At 36.8% G+C, this 27132-nt stretch overlaps 2 protein-coding genes across 2 annotated transcripts; both read left to right on the top strand.

Moving 5' to 3' along the window:
* Window positions 1–587: 587 nt before the first annotated feature.
* On the top strand, window positions 588–13779 carry LOC109806542 (uncharacterized). Its single transcript, XM_083069487.1, has 10 exons — window positions 588–620; window positions 4024–4165; window positions 4632–4847; window positions 10482–10694; window positions 10801–11016; window positions 11248–11466; window positions 11698–11909; window positions 12491–12713; window positions 12978–13172; window positions 13358–13779. Exons 1-10 carry the CDS (start codon window positions 603–605, stop codon window positions 13762–13764), a joined length of 2061 nt encoding a protein of 686 aa, XP_082925613.1. The 5' UTR covers window positions 588–602; the 3' UTR covers window positions 13765–13779.
* A 4-nt stretch (window positions 13780–13783) lies between these two features.
* LOC145949213 (uncharacterized) lies at window positions 13784–16403 on the top strand. Its single transcript, XM_083068011.1, has 6 exons — window positions 13784–14053; window positions 14139–14351; window positions 14436–14528; window positions 14614–14715; window positions 15754–16089; window positions 16219–16403. Exons 1-6 carry the CDS (start codon window positions 13868–13870, stop codon window positions 16285–16287), a joined length of 999 nt encoding a protein of 332 aa, XP_082924137.1. The 5' UTR covers window positions 13784–13867; the 3' UTR covers window positions 16288–16403.
* Window positions 16404–27132: the final 10729 nt, after the last annotated feature.

The following is a 27132-nucleotide window of genomic DNA, read 5'->3' as shown; positions in this document are numbered from 1 at the left end:
ATTCTAACACAAAATACATGTAAGCACCACGCACAAGTAACCCGTGGAAAACTGCCAGAATGGATAAAAACTGCCAAAAAGATATGCAAAAAGCCCATTTACCCTTGCGAGGTAAAGTTTTGATTTTGTGAAATGGGCAATAGTTGGGTCGGGCCGCCACAAAACTTCGTTATAATTTTATTTTAAGAAATCATCTTCAATTTTAGTGTCCCACTGTATGCCGCTGGCTTTTCATTTTCGTTTACTGAATTTTGCGCTGCAAATGGGACCTAATTCGTGAATGGTGAACGCATTACTTCACTGCAATTTGTGCTGTTCTCTGTCTCACTACATAGAAATCGATCTCTATTTTTAAGTACGTATTTCTCCTTTCCTCTCTCTATTTCGTTTACTTACATCGCATGTTAGGGTTTTGCTTTTACTTTCTTTCCCCAATTTTTATTTCTGTACGTAATAAGATCTTATATGTTTTCCTGATAGTTTTGTTTTGTAGATTGAGGTGCGTTTTTTGTGCTTTTTTTTTTCCCTTCATATTCTTCTCCTGAAGTAGTTACATAGGTTAAGTCAATTTGTTCCCTCTTTCGATTGATAAGAAATGAGAAATGATCCGGTACGAGAGGGTACGCAAAAATGCGATAGAGATTCGCCTCAGCTTTTTACCTTCTTATTTTCTCATTTCATCTGTTTTTAGATGTTCCTCTCTTTTTGTAGTATTCATCTTTTTCTGTTGCGATTCCCTTTTCCCCTATTGGATTGTATTGTTACAGGCTATTTGTTGAGTGCTTATGGTGGTTTCTTTTAAGTTTTTCAATTGTGATTGTGGTTATGTCATTGTCAACTTTTAATATCACAGAAAATTGTGGATATATGTGATGAGACAGCTATAGTTGCGTTGTGAGGTGGTTGTGTAGACCACCGAAACATTGATGAAACAATGTATACATGTTTGGCGAAGATTAAAGTTGGAGAAATAATCACTTAGTATTCAAAAACACTTTAGAAAGAGATAAAATATATATATATGGTGTGTTTAGATAATAATATTAGAAATTCAATAAGCTTGAAATTCTTGAAATTTGAATTATTTGAGGCACCTCAACCCCTCTAGTTAGTATAGATGACCATATTTTTAGTTTAATTTTGACCGTTCAAATTTAATAAACTACACTCACGTATTTGTTTAGAGTGGTTTTGTTTTGCTTTTGTTGTCTGAAGAAGAATAACCGCCAAATCCTTCTCTCTATTTTGCATGTTACGTCACTTTCTTTCTTCTCTCCACATTCACTTCCATGTCCCCAAGAAAACCATCCTTACGTGTTGTTCTAGATCTATATATTTTCGATGGTAAAGCTTGATTCTGCATGTATTTGAATAATTTATTAATGTCATTGAATAACCTTTTATTTATTTATTATTGATTATTGATGCTTTGGATTGAATACTCATTAATTTATTCGGCATCTTGTTGATCATAATGAAGATCACATTAAGTTTACCACTGCAACTTCACCATTTCTGAACGTAGATATATGTTGAAAACTCGTGCATATGGGAGAAAAGAAACAAAGGATAACTCATGTTACTCTTCCTTAACCAATTAGAAGAGTACTCCACAGTTCAAAACCGTAACCACCCAAAAATGGCATTGCGTTCGTGTACCACCCTTATCATCTTCGTACTTTCTTTTTCCTTCTCGCGTCTCATGTTGCTGGAACTCAAATTATCTCCAAATCCAAGTTGGAGAAGTGCGAGAAGAACTCCAACTCCGATAACCTCAATTGCACCACCAAAATCGTAGTCAACATGGCTGTTCCTAGTGGCTCTGTAAATCATTCTCATTGGCTAATAAAGATTGGATCCAAAGGATTTTCTGGAGCTATATTGGCTAAACTTCGATACTACGCTCAACCTTGCAACAGGAGTTTGTTTCTTTGACCACCAAGACACAAGGTTAGGGCCTAGATACAGGAACCAGAAATGGATTTCCTGTCATCAGGATATGAACCCCAGTCTGCATCATATAATGCAGTAAGAGTAAAGGGTTGCACAGGCTCAACGAGAAGCCCATGATGAAGGGATGTGACCCGTTTAGATGCCGAAGGATTGTTTTCATTGTAGTTCATGTTGTGATAAGGGGCTAAGAGAGGAATTGACAGGCTTTGTTAATTGCATAGCTAATTTCTAGTCTAGTATTGGTTGCTATTGGAGTATCTACCTTTACTTGTTACAGTAGTATAGCTTTATTTCTGTTTTGTTATTTCTCATGTATTTACTAGTTATTGTTTTTATAGGTTAGTTACTATTTCTATAGCTTTTGCAAGAAGCTATTCAAGCATGTAAATATAACTTTGTATCTCCAACACATTGGGTTGAATGATACATACAGATCTTCTTTTGACTCTCATATTTCTCCCTCAAATCTCAATATGGTATCGCAGAGCTAGTTCAATCTTTTCTTTTTCTTCTACCTGTCTTCTCTATTTCTCATCTCCGACTTCATATTTTGTCAATCTCACATGGCAAACGATTTCACCACCTTCGCAACCTCTGCCAACCCATGCTAAACCGGGGAATAACGCCAATTCCTCCTCTACAACGAATCACTCATCACCTCGTTCCGTAACCTTCTCACACTCAATTTCAGGAAAACTCAATAGCAAGAACTATCTTCTTTGGTGTTAACAAGTCGAACCTGTGATTAAGGGACATCGACTTCATCATTTTTTGGTGAATCCACAAATTCCTTTGAGAGAGAAGGCTCATAAAATGTGAATTGATTCATTTAGCATCGGAGTACATTGGTGTGGCTATATATAGCTGAGATTGACTCACTGCTGAGTCATCAAAGTAACTGACCTGTAACTAATAACAACAGAATCACAAGTGACACTTTCACAATCGTAAGTGAACTGAAATGTAAATGTAGGTTCAATTATATCTCTATTATCTATAAAGAAGAACAAGTGAAAATAAGTAGCTTTCTGAAAAGCTACTATGAGGAGCATATTCTAATCTTTATGTAGCTTATTTGGAACTTCCCTCTTCAATATGCAACTCTGATAAAGAAAAAAACCCGAATTGAAACAGATAATAAGTAAAATAGAAACATGAAACATAAAATAGAATTGAATCAACGCTTGTGCAAAACTTTGCTGCTCTCGGTTTCAAATAAGCATCAACGTGGGTTCATAACAGCAGTGTCATTCTTTCGGGCAACCCACTTGCTAAACTTTGCAACACGAGAATGCTTTGTAATAGTGGTTTGTGGACTTGGTGAGTGATTGAGTGAAGTTGGCTCTTGCACATAGACAGTGGGGAGCGACTTCTGTTTGTGGTTTGGTTTTCTACTTTCAGGTTTCTATTACTCATGTTCCTCCTTTCACTATTACATCTTCTCCTATTTTTATTCTTCAAACTATAGTTTCTGAAAACTGTTTTATAAATTAGTTTCAAAAGCCAAATCAAAAAACCCAATCTAGCTAACTTTTATTCTTGCATTATATGCTTCAACTTTATAGCTATTTCGAATTGATTCCTTGAAACCATCTCTTGACAATGTGGATATAACCTTGGTTCCCGATTTCTTGTTGGTTAGGTAACACTAGGTACATGAATTTAATTCTATTATGATAAGAAATTAACATTTGCATGGAAAGTAATAGCAGCATTATTTTATTTTATCATATCTTAAAGAATGGCTGACACTGATGATAAAAAATTGCCATTTTCCTCTGTGAAACAATGGGAATAACAGTAAATAAAATATGCCAGTGCTAGCAAATAATTAATATCTATCATGTTTCACTAACCGAATGGTCATGGTAATGCCACTAAACAAAACTGAATATTTATGTGGGTTAACAATCTTAAAGCTTAATTATATATTATATCACAGCATGTTTGCATGGTGCTAATTTTACCTTTTTTGTATTTTTCCCTTTTGACTGATTTATTTTAATTGTATCACATTATGATTATATTATATTTGCAGGATATTAATTTTAATTTCTTTTGTTTTGATAGCTCATAGCAATGCCTCGTAAAGCCAAACGTTCAAAAAAGAGACCATCTCGTGTCATATCAAATTTGATGCCCCATGCTTCATCTCAAGGACATTCCACATCTGTGGAGCCACAATTACAGCCTTCAAAATTGGCACAACCCTGTGCGCTTACTATCTCTCTTACTTCATCAATTCCTATTGCTCAAAATTTGGTTCCATCACCAGTTCCACAATTGCATAGTATATCAAATCATTATTCTTATAGGCTAGTATTGGTTTTGAATTTGTTTTTTTTTTTTAACTTCATCTTATAGTCTTTAATTTGTCATGTAACACAACTGGCTAGCTAGAACCCTGTGCTTCTACTATATCTCTTACTTCATCAACTCCTAATTCCTATTGCTCAAACTTTGGTTTCACCACCAGTTCCACAATTACATAGTATATCTCAAATCTTTGTTCTTATAGGGTAGAATTGATTTTTAATTTTTTTTTTAACTTCATTTTTAGTCTTTAATTATGCCATGTAACCTAACTGAATAGCTGCATGGGTTAATATTTTTATTGCTATTACACAATATTATATTTGCCTGGTACTAATTTTTCTTTGCTTATTTGGTACTTGTAGCAATGCCTCATGATGGCAAACGTTCAAATAAGAAAGTACGTCATGGCACATCCAATTTGATGTCTCATGCTTCATCTCAAGGACATTCTACTCCTGTGGAGCCATCACTACAACATTCAAAAGAGACACAACCTTGTGCTCCTACTATCACCATTATTCCACCATCGGTTCCTACAGCTCAAAATACGGTCCCGGCATTCGATCTACCATCACATAGTATATCATTGACCTTTTGTTCTTGTAGGCTAGAATCAATTTTGAATTCTTTTTTTTATCATCATATCACATTCAACGGTACAACTTTTATTTTTTTTTGGTAACTTGTAGCACTGCCTTGTAAAGCCAAACCTTCAAAAAAGAGAGTAATTTTCGCTTCATTGCAAAGGCAATCAATACCCCTGGAACCATCTGATAGGAGACCCGTGGTTAAACGGGTATATGTGAGGAGGGGAAAGGGAGGCAGTTAGTTATTTTTAATAACTAACTGATAACAGGCTGTAGGGACGGGGATATTGTATAAATAGGAGAACGTAAGGGGAGAGGGGGTGTGGAATAATATTGTAATTTGGGAGAGCGGGCATTCTCGAATTTGCCTAGTGTACTGAATCGATTGGATGATAGTGTGGTAAAGGAAGGGGACCAATAATATACTTGCAGATAATTTTTGCTCTGTTCATTCCTTCAATTTTCTCTTTCAATACAAGTAGAGTCTATCAACTGGTATCAAAGCTGCTACGAACCTGAGGGGTCAAGGATGGAAAAGAAAATGGAGTTCCGGTTGGAGCAGGTGGAAAAGGGTTTGCAGGACATACAGAAACGTGCGGCGGAGGAAACTGAATGGCGGCGTAACATTGAGGGGGCGATGCGCGAGATGCTGGAGCAAATGAAGGAAATGCGAGCGACTATGGGGACGGTGGGAAGTAACGGCCGTGAAGGGGACGAAGAGTATGGGGATCCAAGAACGGAAAAGAATGGGTGGAAGTGGCGAAACCTGGAACTTCCGTTGTTCCAAGGGGATGACGTGTTAGGATGGGTTGGAAAGATGGAAAGGTATTTCAGGTTGAAGGGGGTATGGGAGGACGAGAAGGTGGAGGTGGCTATGGTAGCGTTGCAAGGGAAGGCAGTGGCGTGGTTTCAATGGTGGGAAGGCAGAAATCAAAATACTTCCTGGGCAGGGTTCAAAGGGGCATTGTTGAAACGATTTCAGCCCGAGGTGGTACAAAACCCATACGAAATGTTGTTGGGCCTTAAGCAAGTAGGGAGTGTGGCGGATTACAGGGAGCAGTTTGAGGCAAATTCTGGGCCTCTCCAGATTGGGGATACCAATTATTTGAAGGGCATTTTCTTGAATGGTCTCAAGGAGGAGGTTAAGGCGGAATTGAGGTTGCATCGACTCAATTCATTGGAAGAAATTATGGATTTGGCGTTATTGATAGAATCTCGAAATTCGATCTTAAGGAAGGAGGTGGGGGGATCGTCGTCCACCATGAATAGAGGGGGATGGAACAAGAACCTCTATGGCAGCCGAAGGGACGAAGAGAAGAAGAAACATGATGAACCTAGGGAGACAAAAGGGAAAGATAGTCAAAAGGGGGATGGTAAGACAAACTGGCGGAGGATGACTGATGCGGAGTACCAAGAAAGGCGGCGAAGGGGGGTCTGTTTCAGATGTGAGGAGAAGTTTTCACCGGGACATGTGTGCAAAAACAAGGAAATTCGAATAATGTTATTGGAGGAGGGAGAGACCGAGGAAGATGAAGAAGAGGAGATACAATGGGGGGGTAAGCCGTCCTCCACGACATTAGATTTTCGGAGTATGGTGGGAATGACTTCTAAACATTCGTTCAAATGCTGGGGAAAGATAGGTGATAATTCAGTTCTGGTTTTGGTGGATTGTGGGGCTTCGCACAACTTCATTGCTGATTCGGTGGTAACGAGATTGGGGTTGACGGCAAAGAAAACAGAGCCATATTGGGTGAAGGTCGGGGATGGTCATAGTGTGAAGGCGCAAGGCTTGTGTGCAGGATTGGAGATAGAGGTACAGGGAATTTCTTGGAGGCAAAATTGTTATCTTTTTGCATTGGATGGGGTTGACGTGATATTAGGGATGGAATGGTTGAGGGGGCTGGGAGAAATTAAGGTTAATTTTGATAAATTAACCTTAAAGGGCAGAGTAGGAGGAGAAGTCTATCAAATCAAGGGTGATTCTTCCTTGAGTGTGTCGGAAGCACCATTGAAAGGCACCCTCAGGCAGTTGAAGGAGGAAGAGAAAATTTTTTGGGTGGAATGTCGGGTGGCTGAAACCGAGCCAGAGGGAAAGATGAGGGTAGTGCCAGAGTGTGTTAAGCAACTATGGGAGGAGTTTGAAGAGGTTTTCAGGGAACCCCAGGGATTGCCCCCATCAAGAAGGCAGGACCATGCTATTCATTTGAAGGAGGGGGCCGAAATTCCCAACCTCAGGCCTTATAGGTACCCGTATTACCAAAAAAATGAGATTGAAAAATTGGTGCAGGACATGTTGCGGACAGGGATTATCAGGCCTAGCATCAGCCCCTATGCTAGTCCTATAATTTTGGTAAAAAAGAAGGATGGAAGCTGGAGGTTTTGTGTTGATTACAGGGCGTTGAATAAGGTGACCATACCAGATAAATTTCCCATTCCCGTTATTGATGAGCTTTTGGATGAGCTGAATGGGGCCACCATATTTTCCAAATTGGATTTGAAATCTGGTTATCATCAAATCAGGATGAGAGCGGAGGACATTCCCAAGACGGCTTTTAGAACTCACGAGGGGCATTATGAATACTTGGTAATGCCTTTCGGCCTTACTAATGCACCCTCAACATTCCAGGGGTTAATGAATGAAGTATTGAGGCCGATTTTGAGGAAGTTTGTTTTAGTATTTTTTGATGATATATTGGTTTATAGCAGGAATTTGGAAGAACATCAATACCACTTAAGACAGGTATTGACCCTATTAAGGGAGAATTCGTTGGTGGCTAATAGGAAGAAGTGTGAGTTTGCAAGACATCATATGGAGTACCTGGGTCATGTCATTTCGGCCGAGGGGGGTGGCAGCAGACCTTTCCAAGGTAGAAGCCATGCTTAAATGGCCTCAACCTATGAACCTTAAGGGTCTGAGGGGGTTTCTGGGTCTGACCGGATATTATAGGAGGTTTGTTAGGGGATACGGGGTGATTTCAAGACCTCTGACGGAGTTGTTAAAAAAAGACGCATTTGTTTGGAGTGAGGAAGCCACCATAGCGTTTGAGGCTCTTAAACGGGCCGTGGCCGAGTTGCCTATGTTGGCTGTTCCAGATTTTTCTAAACTGTTTGTGGTGGAGTCAGATGCTTCCAGCCAGGGAATTGGGGCGGTGCTGCTTCAAGAGGGTAGGCCCTTAGCCTTCATGAGCAAGGCTCTTTCTAACAAGGCCCAGAGAAAATCAGTATATGAAAGGGAATTAATGGCAATTGTAGTGGCTGTTCAGAAGTGGAGACATTATTTGATGGGAAGGAAGTTCATTATAAAAACTGACCAGAGGAGCCTCAAATTTCTTAATGAGCAAAAATTATTGGGAGAGGAGCATCACAAGTGGACAACCAAGTTATTGGGATTTGATTTTGAAATCCAATATAAACCGGGTTATGAGAATAAGGCGGCAGATGGTCTTTCAAGGCAGATGATGTATGCGGCAATAACAAGGGTAGAAATGGAAGAGTGGCAGAAGTGGGAAGAAGAGTTTTTGGAGGATGCTGAATTACAAGTACTGATGCAGAAATTGGTCACAGACCCGGACCAGCAGAAAGGGTATGAATTGAAAGAGGGAAAATTATTTTTCAACGGAAAATTGGTGTTACCCAGGAAGTCTAGCAGGATTCCGCTCATCATCCGAGAGTTTCATGCTTCAGCTATGGGAGGCCATGCAGGTGTTTTCAGAACCTTCAAGAGAGTATCAGCTGTATTCTTTTGGAAGGGAATGAAGAAGGACATTACCAAATTTGTGGCTGAATGTCACTTTTGCCAAACGAATAAGTACCAGACACTGGCACCAGGTGGATTGTTGCAACCATTACCAATTCCTATGCAAATCTGGACTGATTTATCCATGGACTTCATTGGGGGCCTTCCGAGAGCTTTGAACAAGGATACTATTTTGGTGGTAGTAGACAGGCTATCGAAGTACGCCCATTTCTTACCCCTATCACACCCTTTTTCTGCACAGGAAGTAGCTCAAGTGTTCATTCAGGAGGTGGTGAGGCTACATGGATTTCCTGAATCCATTGTCACTGACAGGGACAAGCTATTTGTGAGCCAGTTCTGGTCAGAATTGTTTAAATCTGCTGGCACAAAATTGAAATATGCATCAGCGTATCACCCTCAATCGGATGGGCAGACGGAGGTGGTCAACAGGTGTTTGGAGGATTACTTGAGATGTTTTGTGGGGGATAAACCCAAGCATTGGCCTAGGTGGTTAGCTTGGGCAGAGTTTTGTTTTAACACCCATTACAATCAATCTTCGTGAATGACTCCGTTCAAGGCCGTGTATGGAAGGGATCCTCCTACTATTTTCAAAGCTCAAACTTTCCCTTCCAAGGTGGAGACTGTAAATGTAATGGCAGAAGAGAGGGACGGAATATTGGAGGAATTAAAAGCTAACATTGGAAAGGCACAGCATCGGATGAAACAACAAGCGGATAAGAAAAGAAGGGATGTGAAGTTTGAGGTGGGAGATTGGGTTTATCTCAAAGCACAGCCGTATAGGCTCAAGTCATTGGCGAAGAGGAGAAATGAGAAGTTGAGTCCGCGATATTATGGTCCTTTCCAGGTAGGGGCTAAGGTGGGTGAGGTGGCTTACAGGTTGCTGTTACCAGAAAACAGTAGGATTCATCCAGTTTTCCATGTCAGCAAATTGAAGAAAGCAGTGCCCATAGAGAAACAGGTGCAGTCCCTTCCGGAAGAACTTTCTGTAGAGTGGGAACTACAGCCGCAACCAGCTGAACTTTTAGCGTACAGATACAGCAGGACAGGAGAATTGGAGGTCCTCATTCAGTGGCACAACCTACCTGACTGTGAAAATTCGTGGGAAACAGCAGCCAAGGTTGATGCCACATTCCCACAATTTCACCTTGAGGACAAGGTGTTAGCTCGGGGGGGGGGGGAGTATTGATAGGAGACCCGTGGTTAAACGGGTATATGTGAGGAGGGGAAAGGGAGGCAGTTAGTTATTTTTAATAACTAACTGATAACAGGCTGTAGGGACGGGGATATTGTATAAATAGGAGAACGTAAGGGGAGAGGGGGTGTGGAATAATATTGTAATTTGGGAGAGCGGGCATTCTCGAATTTGCCTAGTGTACTGAATCGATTGGATGATAGTGTGGTAAAGGAAGGGGACCAATAATATACTTGCAGATAATTTTTGCTCTGTTCATTCCTTCAATTTTCTCTTTCAATACAAGTAGAGTCTATCACCATCATTACAGTCTCCCGAGTTTGCACAACCTTTTGCTCCTACTAGCACACTTATTCCACCATTAATTGCTATAGCTCGAGATCCAATTTCATCATCAGATCCACCATTGCGTAGTTTGTATGTGTGTGTGTGTATATATATATATATATATATATATATTTCACAGACTTGTGTCCCTCCAGTCTTAATTTGATTTGATTTTTTTAATTCATTTAACTAAGTTTAATGGTCACTACTATGTATAAATCATTGATTGATATTTCATGAAACAACTGAATAAATACATGGGTTAACATTTATATAACTTAATTATGGATTATGTCTTATTATTATATTATCTTTGCATGGGACTAATATTTGTTTTGGTAACTTGCAGCAATGCCTCTGAAAGCCAAATATTCAAATAAGAGAGTATGCCATGGCATATCAAATTTGGTGCCTCATGCTTCATCTCAAGGTCATTCCACACCAATGAAGCCGCCACTAAAGCCTTCAAAGGCAGTACAGCCTCGTGCTTCTGCTATCACCTTTATTCCTCCATCAATTCCTACAGCTCAAAATCTTGTTTTACCATCAGATGCACCATCATGTAATACACCCGATCTTTGTTACTCCAGGCTAGAATCAACATAGAAATTTTTAGCATTATATCACATTATATTTGCAAGGCACTCATTTTTTATGTAACTTTGTAGTGATGCCTCGTAAAGCCAAATTTTCAAGAGAGAGAGCATCTCTTGGCATATCAAATGTGATGCCCTATGCTTCATCCCGTGGACATTCAACATATGCAGAACCACCACTACAGCCAGCACAGGTGGCACAATCTTGTTCTCCATCTACTACCATTGCTCCACTGTCAGTTCCCACAACCCAGAATCTGGTTTCACCATTGGATCCACCATTGCATAGTACATCACTGTCCTTTGTTCTCTTAGGATAGAGTTGATTTTTGAATTTTTTTGGTTTAACTTAGCATGGCCACAATTATGGATAAATTGTGAATTTATATGTTGTGAAACACAACTGGATATCTACATGGTTTAACATTTGTCAGTGTAATATTTGTCTAGCTTAATTATATACTGTATCTTTATCATACTCTATTTTCACATTACTTTTATTTTTATGGTAACTTATAGAAGTGCCTCGTAAAGGCAAACATTCAAAAAAGAGAGGATCACATGGCATATCAAGTTTGACGCCTCAAGCATCGTCTCAAGGAAATTCCACATATGTGGAGCTGCCATTACAGCCTTCACCAGCACTCCAATCTTCTGCTCCTGCTTATTCCACTGCTATTCCACGGTCAATTCCTACAGCTCAAAATCTGGTTTCAGCATCGGTTGAACCACCACGTTGTATGTCATGGATCTTTGATTTCCCAAGCTTAAATCAATTTGAACGTTTTGTTCTTGTTCAACTCAATTGCATGGTCACAATTAGGGTTTAGTGTTTTGGTTCAAAACAATTAGGATTGATATGATGTGAAACACAATTGAATATATGCCTGGATTTATATTTGTATGGCTTATTTCTACATTTAATCATATTATATTTGCATGGTACTAATTTTAATTGGTAACTTGTAGCATTGCCTCGTAAAGCCAAGCTTTCACGAGAGAGAGCATCTCTCGGCATATCAAATTTGATGCCCAATGCTTACGTGGAACCACCGCCACAGCCAGCAAAGGTGGCACAATCTTGTGCTCCTTCTATTACCCTTGTTCCACCGTCAATTCCTACAACTCAGAATCTGGTTTCACCATTGGATCCACCATTGCGTAGTACATCACTGACCTTTTTTTCTTAGGATAGAATCAATTTTGAATTTTTTTGGTTTAACTTAGCATGGTCGCAATTATGGATTTATATGCTGTGAGACAAATTTACATGGTTTAATATTTGTTGGGGGCATAAATATGTTTTTAGTCCCTTAAATATGAGGCAAATTTGCTTTTGGTCCCTCAAATTTTAAATTATTTTTTTTAGTCCTGATAATTTTAAAAAAATAAAAATCTTTAGTTCTTCTGTTCAAATGTTGTTAGTAAATATGTCAAATATTGTCTCGTAAAATTCACCTACTAGTGTTTTTATTAATGCAATCATTGCATTAAACCCATATGATGTTATATAACTATCTCAATTTGTCAATATTAGTTATGTTACTGGTAGTGTGAGTGACTAAAACACATTTTCTTTTTTAAAATTATAGAAGACTTAAAAAAAGATTAATTTTAAATTTGAGAGATCAAAAATAAATTTATCCTTCATTTGATGATTAAAAATATATTTAAGCCTAATATTTGTCTAGCTTAATTTTACATTATATGATTATCATATTGTGTTTGCACGGTACTAATTTTACTTTTGTTTTTATGGTAACCTGTAGCAAAGCATCGTAGTGCCAAACATTCAAAAAAGAGGGGATTTCATGGCATATCAAATTTGATGTCCCATGCATCATCTCAAGGACATTTGACACATGTGGAGCAGCCATTACAGCCTCGAGAGTTGTCACATTCCTATGCTCCTACTATGTCCCATATTGCATCATCAATTCCTACAGCTCAAGATCCACTTTCACCATCTGATCCCCCATCATTCAGTACATTACCAACCTTTGCCCCTCCATGCTAGAATCAATTTTGACTTTTTGTTTTGATTTCATGTTGCATGGTCATGATTATGGGTAAACTGTGAATTTATATCTCATGTAACACAGCTAAATATATGCATGGATTAATATTTGTATGACATTATATTTCCATGGTACAAATTTTTCCAAGTTTTTTGGTTTAGTGTAGCAATGTATCACATTATATTTGCATGGTTCTAACTTTTTCTTTATTTTTTGGGTTACTGGTATCAGTGCCTCCTAAGAATGTATTTTCTGGCATATTAAATTTGATGCGTCATGCTTCATGTCAAGGACATTCCATACCCACGGAATCTCTGCAGCAGCCTTCAAAATTGGCACAACCTTGTGTTCCTACTACCACTGATATTCCACCATCATTTCCTACAGCTCAAGATCTGGTTTCACCGTCAAATATACCATCATGCTGTATGTCACATACCTTTGTCCAGGATAGATTAAGCTTTTCTTTTTCTTTTTTATTTTTTAGTTTATCTTTGTTTCATGGTCGTTGTGATGGATATACATGGATTATATACTACAAAAAACAACTGAATATCTAAATGGTTTATTTGCATTGTATAAATTTTATTTTATTTTTTGGTAACTTGTAGCAATGCCTCGTAAATCCAAACGTTTAAGAAAAGGAGTATCTGATAGCATGTCAAATTTGATGCCTCATGCTTCTTATCAAGGGTATTCAATACCTATGGAGTCGCTACTACAGCCTCCAGAGTTGGCCCGAGCCTGTGTTTCTCCTGCATCTTCAATTCGTGTAACTCAAGATCCAGTTTCACCATCTGATCCACAATCACATCCTGATCCTGTTTCACCATCTGATCCATCATCAAATCCTCTGACTCAAGATCCAGTTTCACCATCTGATCCATCATCGCATAGTAGATCAGACACCTTTGTCCTCCCATATGCTTCTACTCAACAACCCCTTGCCCCATATTATCGTCCTTTTAGAGGACGACAATGGAATGTACTTGCTATAGGTAATAATAATTTTACTTGATTGGTGATCATTATATTTTCATTTGTGCTAATTCTGTGGACTTTTGATAGATGAACATGGAAATACAAAAGAGATTCAAGTGACAAAACCAGGTGTGTTTGAGATGCCTCCTAGTCAACGCATAGTAGTGCCATTTGATGGACAATTACGAGCCTATGGAGAAGCAGCAACACTGCTTTCTGGAGCTTGTGGACGAATTGTTACTGACTCAAAAAACATCCCCATTAACTTTGATAGTTGGCCAAAAGTGCCGAAATCATACAAGGATGATTGCTTCAACATTTTGAAGGTATCCATAAGCCTAACGTTAGTTTTTATTGCATTGTTCTTTTTTTACTTATACTGTTCTAAGATGCTCTTCTTTTTCTTTTTAGACAAAATTTCATTTTCAAGCCTCTGTATCAGTTGCTAGGCGTTATTGTTTACTTACCATGTCGAGAAAGTATAGAAATGGGAAGCTGAAGTTGTGGACTCATGCTTTTGACCCTTCATTATCAAGAGAACAGCTGATTGCTAAAGCCCCTTATGGTATTCCAAATGATCAGTGGTTGTCATTTATTGACAATCATTTGAAGCCAGAGTATCAGGTAGTTTTAAGTTTTTAACATATACTGGTTACCATTAATTGTATATGAGCATGCATTTCAATTAATAACTTGCTCATATTATAGGAGTTATGTCGGAAGAATGCTGTAGTCAGACAAAGGCAAACAGTTCCACACACTAGTGGGGCTAAACTTTTGTCTAGGAAACAACATGAGATGGTAAGTGACACTGGTTCTATAATTGGGTCTTAATGAGTAGTTATTATTGTTGTTCATTTGGATTTATATGGGTCATATATATCAGGAATTAGAGCTTGGACGTTCCGTTAGTCGAGTAGAATTGTACCTTGCAACTCACAAGAAAAAAGATGGATCTTACGTCAATGAGGAGGCAAGGACTATTGGGGTAAGTTAAATGTGAAATTCTGCTGCTTCAACAGAAACAAAAATTTAATTTATTAGTCTGCAATTTGTAATTTTTATATTGATTGTTATTGTCAAAATCAATTTATTGTGTGAATGTGCATTTTTGGCTGTGGGGTTTAAATCAACTTTTGGGTGGTTGTAGTCTTTTTGTGCTGTTCAATGTTGTGAAAGTATTGGTAACCAGCTTTCAACATGATGTTTGGTGTAATGCTTTTGTAGAAAAAGCACAATTGTTAATGAAAGTTCCATTGTTAAAATCTTTTTTCATGCTACGATGAAGCAAAGACTTATTAACTGATTAAACTTTGGTTAATACAGCTTAACTGCAACATGTGTACAGTGGTATACCCTTTTCTGCAAGGAGACAGATCATTGTTTTTGATATCCTGTTTTAAATTGCTAAATCTACAGTGCTAACCTATAAAAAATTACACCATACATCACATAACATCTTGCAGCTTATTCAGGCTGACATCAAATTCTAAAGAGAAGTGAGAATCATAATGTTTTTGAAACACATTTTACATTATATAGGATATGATGCCTATATATAATGTTCTCTCATTACCACACTACAAAAGTGGGCCGATCTATGTTATGTTTTCAGTCACCGTTGAATGATTTTTCATGTAAAGGTTATGATTTCAATCTTCTGTTTCAAAATTATTCGCAGTGCCAGTTCTCCTTCAACTTGTACCATTTTGTCTTATTTTTCTTAGTGTTCTTTACATGTCAAATGTCTTATCATTGCAAATTGCTTTGAGTGTACTTTTCTACTTTTACTTCCTGCTCTAATCCCTTGGAATTTATAACCCCATCATCTCTCCCTTTCAACATTTGACCAATCAAAATTTTTAAGGACAGCCTACTTGTCTGCCTTTGATTGTACTTAATAATAATTGTCACATTATATATATATATATATATATATATATATGCACAAGAATAAATTTTTTTAAAGGTTTTAACTATTTATTTGTCATTATTTTAATTTCATAAATATTTTTTACATGCACAGGAGAAGTTGACAGAAGAAATTAGTAAGTGTGCCAATTCTACAGAAATTGCAACTAATGATGCCCTTGCCAAAGTGTTAGGACTAGATCACTCAGGTCGTGTGCGTTGCTTAGGCTTAGGAGGTCTTCACAGTGTTGCGTTTCAATCCTCTGTAAGATTTAGTGACGTAGCTGAAAGTTCTCAACTGAAAGAGGAGGTTATTAGTTTGAAGACCAAGTTAGCAGCTTCAGAGGAAAATGTCAAAACATTACAAACTGTAATGCTTACATACATAAAAATGAAGGAAGGACATATTCCTGCTGAGTTGGGTGCTTTGTTTGATACTACTAATCAAGCGGTAATCATTTTTATACTTACTTTTTGTGTTGAACTGAATAAAGTTATCGACACATGAGTGAAAGTTTAGTATATTATTATACACATCCTCGTAACCATGCTAACATGACGCTGCAATTGTCTTTCATAGGATGAAAGTAGCGGACAAGATATGTCAACATCAGAGAGTGGATCTTCATTAGCTAGTAATCATCGTTAAAATGATTCATTTAGATAAACTCATGTGTACTTAAGTTTGACACTTTAGTTTTAACATGCAGTTTGTAATTTTTTTCTATACTGATTTTCTCGTTGTTGGGGATCCCACATTATCAAAAAATATGACTATGATAATGTATATAAGTGAGGGATAATTCTCACTTTATAAATTAATTTTGTGAGATTGAGTTAAGTGCAAATTCACTGTCTTAGATTGTATCAAAGCTTATTCCAATGATTATTGATTATTGTTGGACATCATGTCTACTCACTATTTAATTGTTATCTGGCCAATTGATATTCAGTATTACAAATTTCATATTTGACAGAGGGGTCAGAGAATGTTACATTGTTTAGAAATAAGGTTTTAATAATATATATTAGTTAGAGAATAATTCTCATCTTACAAATTAGTTTTATAGAGTTGAGTTAAGTTCAAACTCATTTTTTTAGACTTATAGTTGTTAATGGAGATCTATTTTGTGAACTTTCTAAATCCTATTTGTTGCAACAAAATTTTTGATCTTGCGATTTATGGTTTAAACATTTTTTAAAGATCTCATCAATTAAGGAATGTCCGAATACCAGAATAATCCTTAATTAATGGTTTTGAAAATAGGTTCATGGAGTCGTCACTAATGTTTTACTCAAAATATTGGAAAAAGAAAAGGTTTTTAAAAGTCCAATAATGGCCTTGATAACCAGAATTGGGTTCGGGAGTCGGTTACGTGTAGAGAATGTATTAAGCACCTCTACAACGCCCTAAATCGGTACCCTATGATGAAGTTAACATTATAAATAATAATAGTATAAATATTAAATTCTCTTTTATTAATAATATTTACATGCTTGAAATTTAAATTAAACAATTGACTTTAAAATATCTACATGATTGTTTTTATTATAACAATACTTATCAAAAATAACAAATAAAAGAGAGAGAAGAAGATTAATTGAAATACCTCGTAGCAAGCTTTGTTAAATCTTTCGATATGAAAATTCTAGGTGCTTTGTGATAACCTTTCACACTACACAAATGTCTCACAAATCTCAAGAAATACAATAGGAGGGAAAGAGAGAGAAAGTTCGAGCTCTAAGAAGTCTTGGACAAAATTTTTGTGGCCTTGAGAACTGTGCCCAAGCTGTCTATTTATAGGCATCAGAAAGTGGCCAGAACGGCCCGTTCCAAAACCGGAACGACCCGTTTTGGATCCAAACATTGTGTGTTAATTTTGTGACTGGAACGGCCCATTCTAAAACTAGAACGACCCGTTCTAAAAGTGAGATTAACACATAATCGCCTAGACTGGAACGGCCGTTCCAAACAAGAGTTTGTAAACCATTTTAATAACTTGGAACGGCTTGTTCTAGTTTAGGAATGACCCGTTCCAGTTAAGGTTTTAGCCCCTTTTTGAGGAGTTTGGAACGGCCCGTTCCAATCTTAGAACGGCCCGTTCCAATCTTAGAACGACCCGTTCCAATTTAGGAATAGCCCGTTCCAAACTAAGGTTTTAGGCCCTTTTAGGAACTTGGAACGGCCCGTTCCAAATTGGGAACGGTCTGTTTCGGTTTTGCAACAGCCTGTTCCAGGCTACTAAAACCAGCTTTTTTGGGTTTTTAGGCCTCCTGATGTCTTGTCCTGTTATTTCCATGCTTGGTAGCTCCATTTCTTTGATGATAGACGTCCATTTCATTGCTATTGTTGGTCTGGGCGAAATTGGGTTTCTACAGTTGCCCCTCTTTACTTGTCCTTTGGAATAGTTATATGTTTCTTTTCCAAAGACAAGTAAAGACGTAGGCATTTCGTCCGGGTCTTCTCTTTGTCTCTTTGGTGTTGGCACTTCTGCATTGTTTCCCTTGGATAGGTGTATTTGCTCGTATCTTCACCCTTTAGAGCAATTGCGTGCTCCATTGGATAACAAGGCTGACACACTATACACCTGATCTTCAGTCTTCGAGTAGAAGTTCCATTGTCTCTCTTGTGATAATGTGTTCCTTTATTTGTAGCTTGTTGAAGAGGGAGTATTTTTGTAGCTCAGCCTCTCCAGGTTGGACTGATATTTAGGGCTTCAACCGGCCCACTCTAAGGTCAGATAACCCTCTTTGTTGTTTAAGTAGTTTCGTAGCTCAGTCTTTCCAAGCTGGACTGATATTTTAAGGCTTCAGCTGGCCCACTCTAAGGTCAGGTAACCCTCTTTGTTGTTGAAGTAGTTTCGTAGCTTAGCCTCTCCAAGCTAGACTGATATTTTAAGGCTTCAGCCGACCCACTCTAAGATCAGGTAACCCTCTTTGTTGTTGAAGTAGTTTCGTAGCTCAGCCTCTCCAAGCTGGACTGATATTTTAAGGCTTCAACTGACCCACTCTAAGGTCAGGTAACCCTATTTGTTCATGTACTAGTTTTGGGGATCTAGCAACCCTTTCCGTGCTTGTATTTGATATCTTTTCATTGGTGTTGTGGGATGCAAGACTGCCCCTAGGTGGATGGGCAGGAGATGTTTGATGTGTCCCTGTGTTGGTGGGCAGAGAAGTGGATGGCTGGCAGAGATTCCAATGTTTCCCCTGCCACGTGAGTATTGTGATGCCTCTCCAAGCGCCTGCTTGTGGTATGTTTTTTTTTTTTCTGAATTTTATTATTGTTTAGCTTCGGCTCTTTCATGTTTGAAGCTTGCCTTTTTCTACTATTTTTCTAAATGCTTCGGCTTTTTCAACATTTACGAAGCTTGCCTTTTTCTGTTTTATCTTGTGTTGTCATCATTGGTGGAGGGATCCCATCGCATGATAATATTATTTGTTGAATCTTTATTAATGAATATTATTTCGGAAGCCACTCCTGGCTTTGGTTAGGAAGTTATTCCTGGTCTTGGTATTTTCTTGGATCATCCTTCATTCAGTTGAGGAGTAGGGCATGATGGCCTCTTCATGCTTATGGTTTTGCTTACTTGGTTGATTCCATTCTATTCCACTATTGATATGTCTTTCCTTAGTGGGCACATAGAATCACTTGGGGTTGCCATTTGACACCGCTTCGACTCATGCTTGGCTATTGAGCTTTTACGAGTGCTTTGTCTTGATGAGTCCTTCTGACCCATAGCAAGTAGAATGCATGGATGCATGAATGCAATGAAAATGCAAGACAAGAATGATTCTTTTATTTATTCCATTTTTTTTGTGTAACGCCCTTCCATATGCCCCTATCTCATATGCATGTGATGCAGTTTATGCTCATGTGTTTGTTCCTAAACATGTAATTTAATTTTTAATTTTTTATCGGGAAATTAACCTGTACACGTTAAGGTTAATGTTGACGATTCCTTTCTGTCTATGCCATTTTTGATTATTGTCGGGATATATTCCTTTAAACCCAAGGTCTTAGTGGCTCCTTGACTATCCAGTCGATGTGTGGTCAAGAGGCTCTAACCTCTGTTTGAGGACATCTTGGCCTTCCCTCTGTGAGTATTCACTGTGTATTTTTCGTGTATCTTTTCAGTACCAATTTTAGTGTCATAAGGGTCAAGAGAAAAGAAAGAAGGGGTGTTTGTATTTTTTCAAAAGGTTGTTAGAAATGATTTTTTTCTTTTTAAAAGGGTTTTTTAGAAGAATGGTTGGCCGAGGTTGGCTAGTATTTAGGCTGATGAACAAGCACATTCAAAGTAAGGAAACCATTTTCCATATTAGCTTAGTATTCCTTTCAAAGTTTAAGTGATGACTTGAGATTGCGCATTGATTAAGTGATCTCCCCGAGCTGCCTCTCGGTTTTCAGTTCGGGACACTGCTTTGCCCTAACTTTTACCTAGGTAACTTGAGATGTGTTTCCTAGCGAACATTTTGTTTCCGATCCTTACTTTTTCCTAGGTTACCTTTTTTATTTGTGGGTCTCCTAGCGGACCATGCCCTAATTTTTGCGCAGCCCCCTTAGTGGGTTTCTTGCCGGGATTTTATCTTTGCAGCATTTGTGATCATCTTTCCTTCCTTCATTAAAGAGGGATGCCCCTTGCACTGATTTTGTTTGGACTCTTATTTACAAGTCATGCCGAATTTGATTGATCTTTATGTGTTTCTTATCGCGTATTAAGCCCTTGTTTCTAATGACGTCCTTATTTCAAATGTACTTGTTCATTTAAGGTTTGTTGACAAGGCTTAGAGTAGATAAAAGGGAGAAGAGAAATGAAAGAATGTTATGACATTAAAACAGTACTTCCAATTTACACGTGCCCTTTTAGCAAAGCTCGAAGTCCGGGAATGCCCCGAGTTCGTGATTCATACACAAAAAGATAGAAGGAGGTTGCCCCCTAGAGAGTCATGGATGACTTGATTACCTTAGAAAAACCCTTCCACTTGCTTGGTGTTTGTAGTTCAGAGTCAAACCTTTATGGATTCTTGCTTTGTATAGAGAATACTCAAACCACCTTTCGATTTTCAACTCGAGCAGACATTGCTTTTATATATATATATATATATATATATATATATATATCCCTAACTTTTGCATAGGATGTATCCTATCAGGATTTTGATTCCTTTACCCTAATTTTTGCCTAGGACGCCCTTTACGGGTTTTCGTCCTAGCGGGTTTTTGTCATGCAATGCATTTATTCTTCAACTGGATTTTGTCTTGTAATTCCCTAGAAGCAAGGATTCATCCATTCTTGATCATTCCTCTTTTCTAGGGGTGGGTATACGGACCAGTCCGGCTCGTTTAAGGCCCGGTTCGTAAAACCCGCATTTTATACAGGCGGGATAAGTCCGGTCCGTAAAATAAATGGACTTATTTTTTAAGTCCGTATCCAGCCCGCCAAAATCCGCGGATAACGGACCGATCGACGAGCCTAAATAATGGTTCAAAAAAATAAATTTTTAAAAAATAAAAATACATAAAATTAGAAGAAAAAAAATATTTTTTATTTATAAGCTAAATTTTATCATACTAAAATTTATCAATAGTTAAAATGGTTTAAAATACTAAATATTAAAATATTAAAATAAAAATAATTACAAATACTTAAATAATAGTACCAAACTTTCAATAATAAAAGCATTAAAATGTCATAAAAGTAATTCAAATGACAAATACCTACCAACTAAACATAATTTTAATGTCATAATAATTTTAAAAATTAAATAAAAACTTAATATTAAAATCATAATATTTAAAAATATTAATTAGTAAAGTCCGCGAACTAGCCCGCGAGCCCACGAATTAAATTTGCCAAGTTCGCGAACTTCACGGGCCGGGCTAAAAAATTAGACATAGTCATACGTATTTGAAAAAAACAGACCCGTTATCCGCGAAATTCGCGGACTTACGGACCGGTCCGCGGACCGGGGTCCGTCTACCCACCCCTACTCTTATCCCAAGAGTTGTCATTTTCGCATGAGAAATTCTCGGTGTTTGAATCATCAATTTGGGGGTGTTATGCCCCCTAGTCTTCTTGCGTAAATACTGGTTTCTTAAGTGCTTCCAATTTGATGTATCGAGTTTGCACTTGATTACCAGTGATCTCAATATTTGATTAACATGCACAAGTTAGGTTTCCCTTTTTGTTCTTATTTATTATTTACCAGGAAGACATGTTATCTATATGAGGTGCAAAATAGGATGCAAAGATGATTGAGAAATTCAACAAATATCATTCTCATTGATTTGTTTGTTTAGAGAACATTCTTTGTACAAGATCTTTAGGTGCACTTTGATGATGTTGTTGTAGGCTATAAAAGCTTATGCTTGAATGATGTCCCTATAGACATGCTTGCTCGTTCGTTGATTTGCAATTAGTCTTTGTTTCTTCTCAGATTCTCTTCTTGCTATGCCCATCAGAAGTAACCATCAATAGAATCTTCAGGTTCCCCACTATTTTGGTGATTGCCAAAATTTTCATCTTTATTGACGAGGTTGATGAGTCAGAGAAGAAAGATACGATTTGGAGTGATTTGATAATGAATTGGAGGTGTAAGGGTGCTTATTATTAAATTTTCAAACTCCCTAAGTTCATGATTTCTCGTTCATCATCGGAGTTTTCTTTAGCTTCCCAAACTATGTTCTTTTGAAGCAAATTATTTTTCTCTCTTTTTTTGTTTTTTTTTTGCTTCAATTTCCCTTTTTGCGTGCCTCCTTTTCGAAATTTCAAATAATCTCCTATTTGAGTTAAGGAATGACATCTTTCTAGATTGGAAAAAGTCTAAGAAGATGTAGACTTTGCCTTCTGTGGAAAGGATGACGAGAGTCCAAAGTCTACTAGGCCTCCTTAATATAAGGGAACACGATTCTTGTACTTTAGAATGTTCTCCTTTCTCAAAAATCTTTGCATACTATGTGTCTTCCATTTTCTAATGAATGTATATGCTAAACTAAAATATGCATGATATTTGTTTTCTGCCTAAATTTTATCATTTTTTACTAAGGTTATGATGCATGATTTTTGCTATATATTTATTTATTTGTTTGTTTTTTTTTGAAATAAACTATCCTATATGATGCTTTGAGGTTTAGGTATATAGAAGGGAGTTAAATTTTTTTTATCATATATTTTTTTTTTATTAATATCTATTTGTTTGTAATTCTTATCCATTTGAAATAAATAAACACAAACAAATGCAACACACATATGCTCAAACAAATGTACACCCGTGAACAGTCACGTTTAAATCCTTGGTCTGTGGTCCCTACAAGAAAAGTGCATTGTATAGGACAGTTCTAATCTCACTGGTCTTAAGGCCCCCAAGGTGCTCCCATTATAGGGATCCAGTATCTCTGTCGCCGTCACCTGACAAACTTTAAGGTCTGTTGTAGTATTTCGGGCTAGAGTAACCGGTTATCACCATGAGTGTGATTTCCGACAAGGCTCGCAAGCTCCAAGGCCAAAATTGGGTCGGTCGTACGTCAACCACTCCCTATGTTTATTACCCTCATGCCCTCGGGTGTAGGGGAAACTATTGTGTGGAAAGGATTGTGTACAGTTTTATTCAAACAGGTGCAGAATTTAAACAAACAAACAGATATTAAAGTCAAACAAATAAAACAAATAAAGTAAAGGGGAAAAATATTTAAATTATTATTCTTATTTTATTAATTTCATCATTTATATAGGTCTGACCCTCTTAAAACGTCCCGAGTGGAGTTACCATCCGCAATCCGAAAATTTCCGATCTCGCGACCTATGCTTTAAATATCCTTTTGAAAGTCTCATTAATTAAGGAATACCCGAACACCAGACTAATCCTTAATCAATGATTTTGAAAATAGGTTCATAGAGTCGCTACCAATGTTTTACTCAAAATATTGGAAAAAGAAAAGGTTTTTAAAAGTCCAATAATAGCCTTGATAACCAGAATTGGGTTCGGGAGTCGGTTACGTGTAGGGAAGGTATTAAGCACCCCTACAACGCCCTAAATCGGTACCCTATGATGAAGTTGACATTATAAGTAATAATAGTATAAATATTAAATCTCCTTTTATTAATAACTATTTACATGCTTGAAATTTAAATTAAACAATTGACTCTAAAATATCTACATGATTGTTTTTATTATAACAATACTTATCAAAAATAAGAAATAAAATAGAGAGAAGATTAATTGAAATACCTCATAATAAGCTTTGTTAAATCTTTTGATATGGAAATTCTAGGTGCTTTGTGGCAACCTTTCACACTACACAAATGCCTCACAAATCTCAAGAAATACAATAGGAAGGAGAGAGAGAGAAATTTCTAGCTCTAAAGAGTCTTGAACAAAATTTTTGTGGTCCTGAGAATTGTGCCCAAGCTGTCTATTTATAGGCATCAGAAAGTGGCCAGAACGGCCCGTTCCAAAACTGGAACGACCCCTTCTGGATCCAAACGTTGTGTGTTAATTTTGTGACTGGAACGACTCGTTCTGAAACTAGAACAGCCCGTTCCAGAAGTGAGATTAATACATAATTGCCTAGACTGGAACGACCGTTCCAAACAAGAGTTTGTAGACCATTTTAATAACTTGGAATGGTCTGTTCCAGTTTAGGAACGACGCGTTCCAATTAAGGTTTTAGCCCTTTTTTTAGGAGTTTCGAATGACTCATTCCAATCTTAGAATGACCCGTTCCAATTTAGGAATAGCTCGTTCCAAACTAGGGTTTTAGGCCCTTTTAGGAACTTGGAACGGCCCGTTCCAAATTAGGAACGGCCCGTTCCGGTTTGGCAACAGCCTGTTCCAGGTTTCTAAAACCAACTTGTTTGGGCTTTTAGGCCTCCTGATGTCTTGTCCTGTTATTTCCATACTTGGGAGCTCCATTTCTTTAATGATAGACGTCCATTTCATTACTATTGTTGGTCCGGGCGAAATTGGGTGTCTACACTATTATATTTATTAATTATAATACATAAATTGTTATATTATTTGAAAATATTTTGAATTCAAATGGTAATTTACATTGTTCAATGTGGTATGGAAAAATAAATAATTTTGGTGACTATAGATATAATTGATTATCTATAACAATATATAAAATATATTCTCATATTTTATCTCTCTATTTTACTCCTGATGGACTTTATTGTTTTCATATGATTAAATAAAAAATATCTGCATTCATGTACAAATGGGAATACGAATTTACATGTTCGTTTTATTATTTTAACATTGACCGAATGTTATTTTAACATTGACTAAAATCACATAAGGCCATAAATCATGCAGGTAACCACCCATTATTCCACTTTTTCTAGTTTTTTAAACACTTTTTTCTTTTTATTTATGATTTTGATTTGATACTGAAAAAACAAATGGGTGAAGGCATGACAATTGTGAATGCTAGGGTCATGGATTTCATATTTAAAGCCAGCTAATTTAAACTTCTGAATTTTCATAATCTTTCACAAATATTGAATTATTTCTATTTTGATTTTTAATTTCTGATCTTCGAAGTAAGAAGCTGTTTAAAACCATCTTAACAGTTCATACACCTGATTCTAAAGTTGTTTAAAACCATCCTAATAATTCATAGACACCACCTGATTCTATATTTATGATTGAAAAATCTTTCTTTGTTTAATACGGATTACCCCTAAAATTTATTGCAGAATACTCGATAAACATTAAAATGGTGTTTGAAAATTGCTTTGTGTTGAACGGAGGATCAACACTTAACAAAAAAATGATAGTGTTTTTCAAAGAATTGTAGGGTTTCACATCTTTATCTTTTACTTATTTGAAGTTCTTTGCAATTCTTAATGCACTTAACTTCTGTGTGGAGTTCCTGACTATTTTATTTTCTTCGTTTTTCTTTCCTTCTCACCACACAATAAAAGGAAATTTATAATATTTACTAATTATTGGACTATGTTTTTCATGAATTAGCCGAGGGTAAGTGCAAAACAAAAAAAAATGGAGTTGGAACTTTATGTCAATTACTCATATCTCATCCACGTTTGTAATTTATTTTTCTTTTGGCAACGTACCTTGAATTTATACGTACCAAGGATACGTTGCATCATGTTAGTATATACTCTAACCCACCTTTAACATAATGACTAATTATTATTGTTAAATTATTTTTCACAAGAAAATAGTGGAGGGTAAGGATTCAAGCGTGGAATAAGTGTCAATATTTGCATAAGATTTGTCTCGAAATTATGACGCAAGTAACTATTTTTTTTAGTTTTTTTGTTGTGTTAAACTTTTTAAAATCTACAAGTAATCAGTTTTCAATAAATCCATAGTAAAATCTTTTTCTTACCAACTTGATAGGTGATTTTGTATATCAATTTTGCAACTACTTTCAAAGAAAATATGTTTTGAAATAGTAAAAAATAACATCATGATGTAGAAAAAGAGTTATGACTTATGAGATATACATGCTATTTAGCTAAAAACTTTTTTCCTATAAAAGTAGAAATATTCAGCCACGCCTTAACTTGTTTTGCACTCTTACTCTTCTTAAATAATCTTCTAATTATCTTATTATAGTCAAATATTTTTTCTGACTAAGTAATCAACTATTTTTAAGTTCCTCTTTTATTGAATTTTTAAAACTAATCATTTTAATACCAAAATTTTGAAACTGCTCATTTAAAACCATTTATGAATTTTAAAACGATCTTTTAAAACTATTCTTACAAAAATCAAATAAATCCACCAGGAAAAGAAATTAAGCTACATCATGCTTTGACAAGCAAAGCAAAAAAAGACAAATAACATTAAAAATTCTTAAATTAACATTCAAAGATAATCCAAAACTAGCTAATATATCTGCAACTTGGTTAACTTTCCATAAAACATGAAGCCAACTAAAATTGCCCCCATAACATCGAAGGATAGAATACCTTGAACCAAACTATAACACGAACAGTAAGAACCACAACCTTGTTAAAGAGTTATTGCATTCAAAGAGTGAGTCTTCACCAAGAAACTTTTGTACCCTCTATTCCAAACAAGAGATACCCCCAATATATATGGTCCATAGTTCCTTGAACCAGAGAGCAAAAGCTAATATTGGGAGCAAAGACAAACAACACCACACCCCTATGATCACGCAACACTCCCCTCACAGCTGATTTCCTAGAATTGAGGTAAACCAACATCACAATTAAGCTTAAAACTGCAAATGAAAAATAAATGTTGCTTGTCTCTAGGAACCAACCTACAACACACCTTCTAAGCACATGATCATTTTCAGGACTGTCACCACATCTCACACAAGCAGAATCCACTGTCAAATGCCTCCTACATCTCTCCTCATTGGTTAACAAGGAATTAGCAGCCACTTTTGTACCCATGTGTCTCCCCCCATAGAAAACTATCCACTTCATCACAAATAGACACTCGGAGTTTAACTAACTGTATGACATAAGAAATGCTTTTAGCACCGACTTTA

The sequence above is a fragment of the Cajanus cajan genome, chromosome 2, assembly GCF_000230855.2.
Source record: "Cajanus cajan strain Asha chromosome 2, NIPB_CcT2T_4, whole genome shotgun sequence".
Classification (NCBI taxonomy): Eukaryota; Viridiplantae; Streptophyta; class Magnoliopsida; order Fabales; family Fabaceae; genus Cajanus; species Cajanus cajan.
The sequence above is the reverse complement of the archived record's forward strand: the minus strand, read 5'-3'. Positions and strand labels throughout refer to the sequence as shown.

Excerpts from the sequence above, each read along its gene's own strand:
- LOC109806542 (XM_083069487.1), top strand. Across the intron at positions 4,166-4,631 it reads TTCAAAATTGGCACAACCCT|CAATGCCTCATGATGGCAAA; the intron begins GTGCGCTTACTA and ends TGGTACTTGTAG. Across the intron at positions 11,017-11,247 it reads ATTGGATCCACCATTGCATA|AAGTGCCTCGTAAAGGCAAA; the intron begins GTACATCACTGT and ends GGTAACTTATAG.
- LOC145949213 (XM_083068011.1), top strand. The coding sequence starts at position 13,868 with ATGCCTCCTAGTCAACGCATAGTAGTGCCATTTGATGGACAATTACGA. Across the intron at positions 14,529-14,613 it reads CTAGGAAACAACATGAGATG|GAATTAGAGCTTGGACGTTC; the intron begins GTAAGTGACACT and ends CATATATATCAG. Across the intron at positions 16,090-16,218 it reads TTGATACTACTAATCAAGCG|GATGAAAGTAGCGGACAAGA; the intron begins GTAATCATTTTT and ends TGTCTTTCATAG.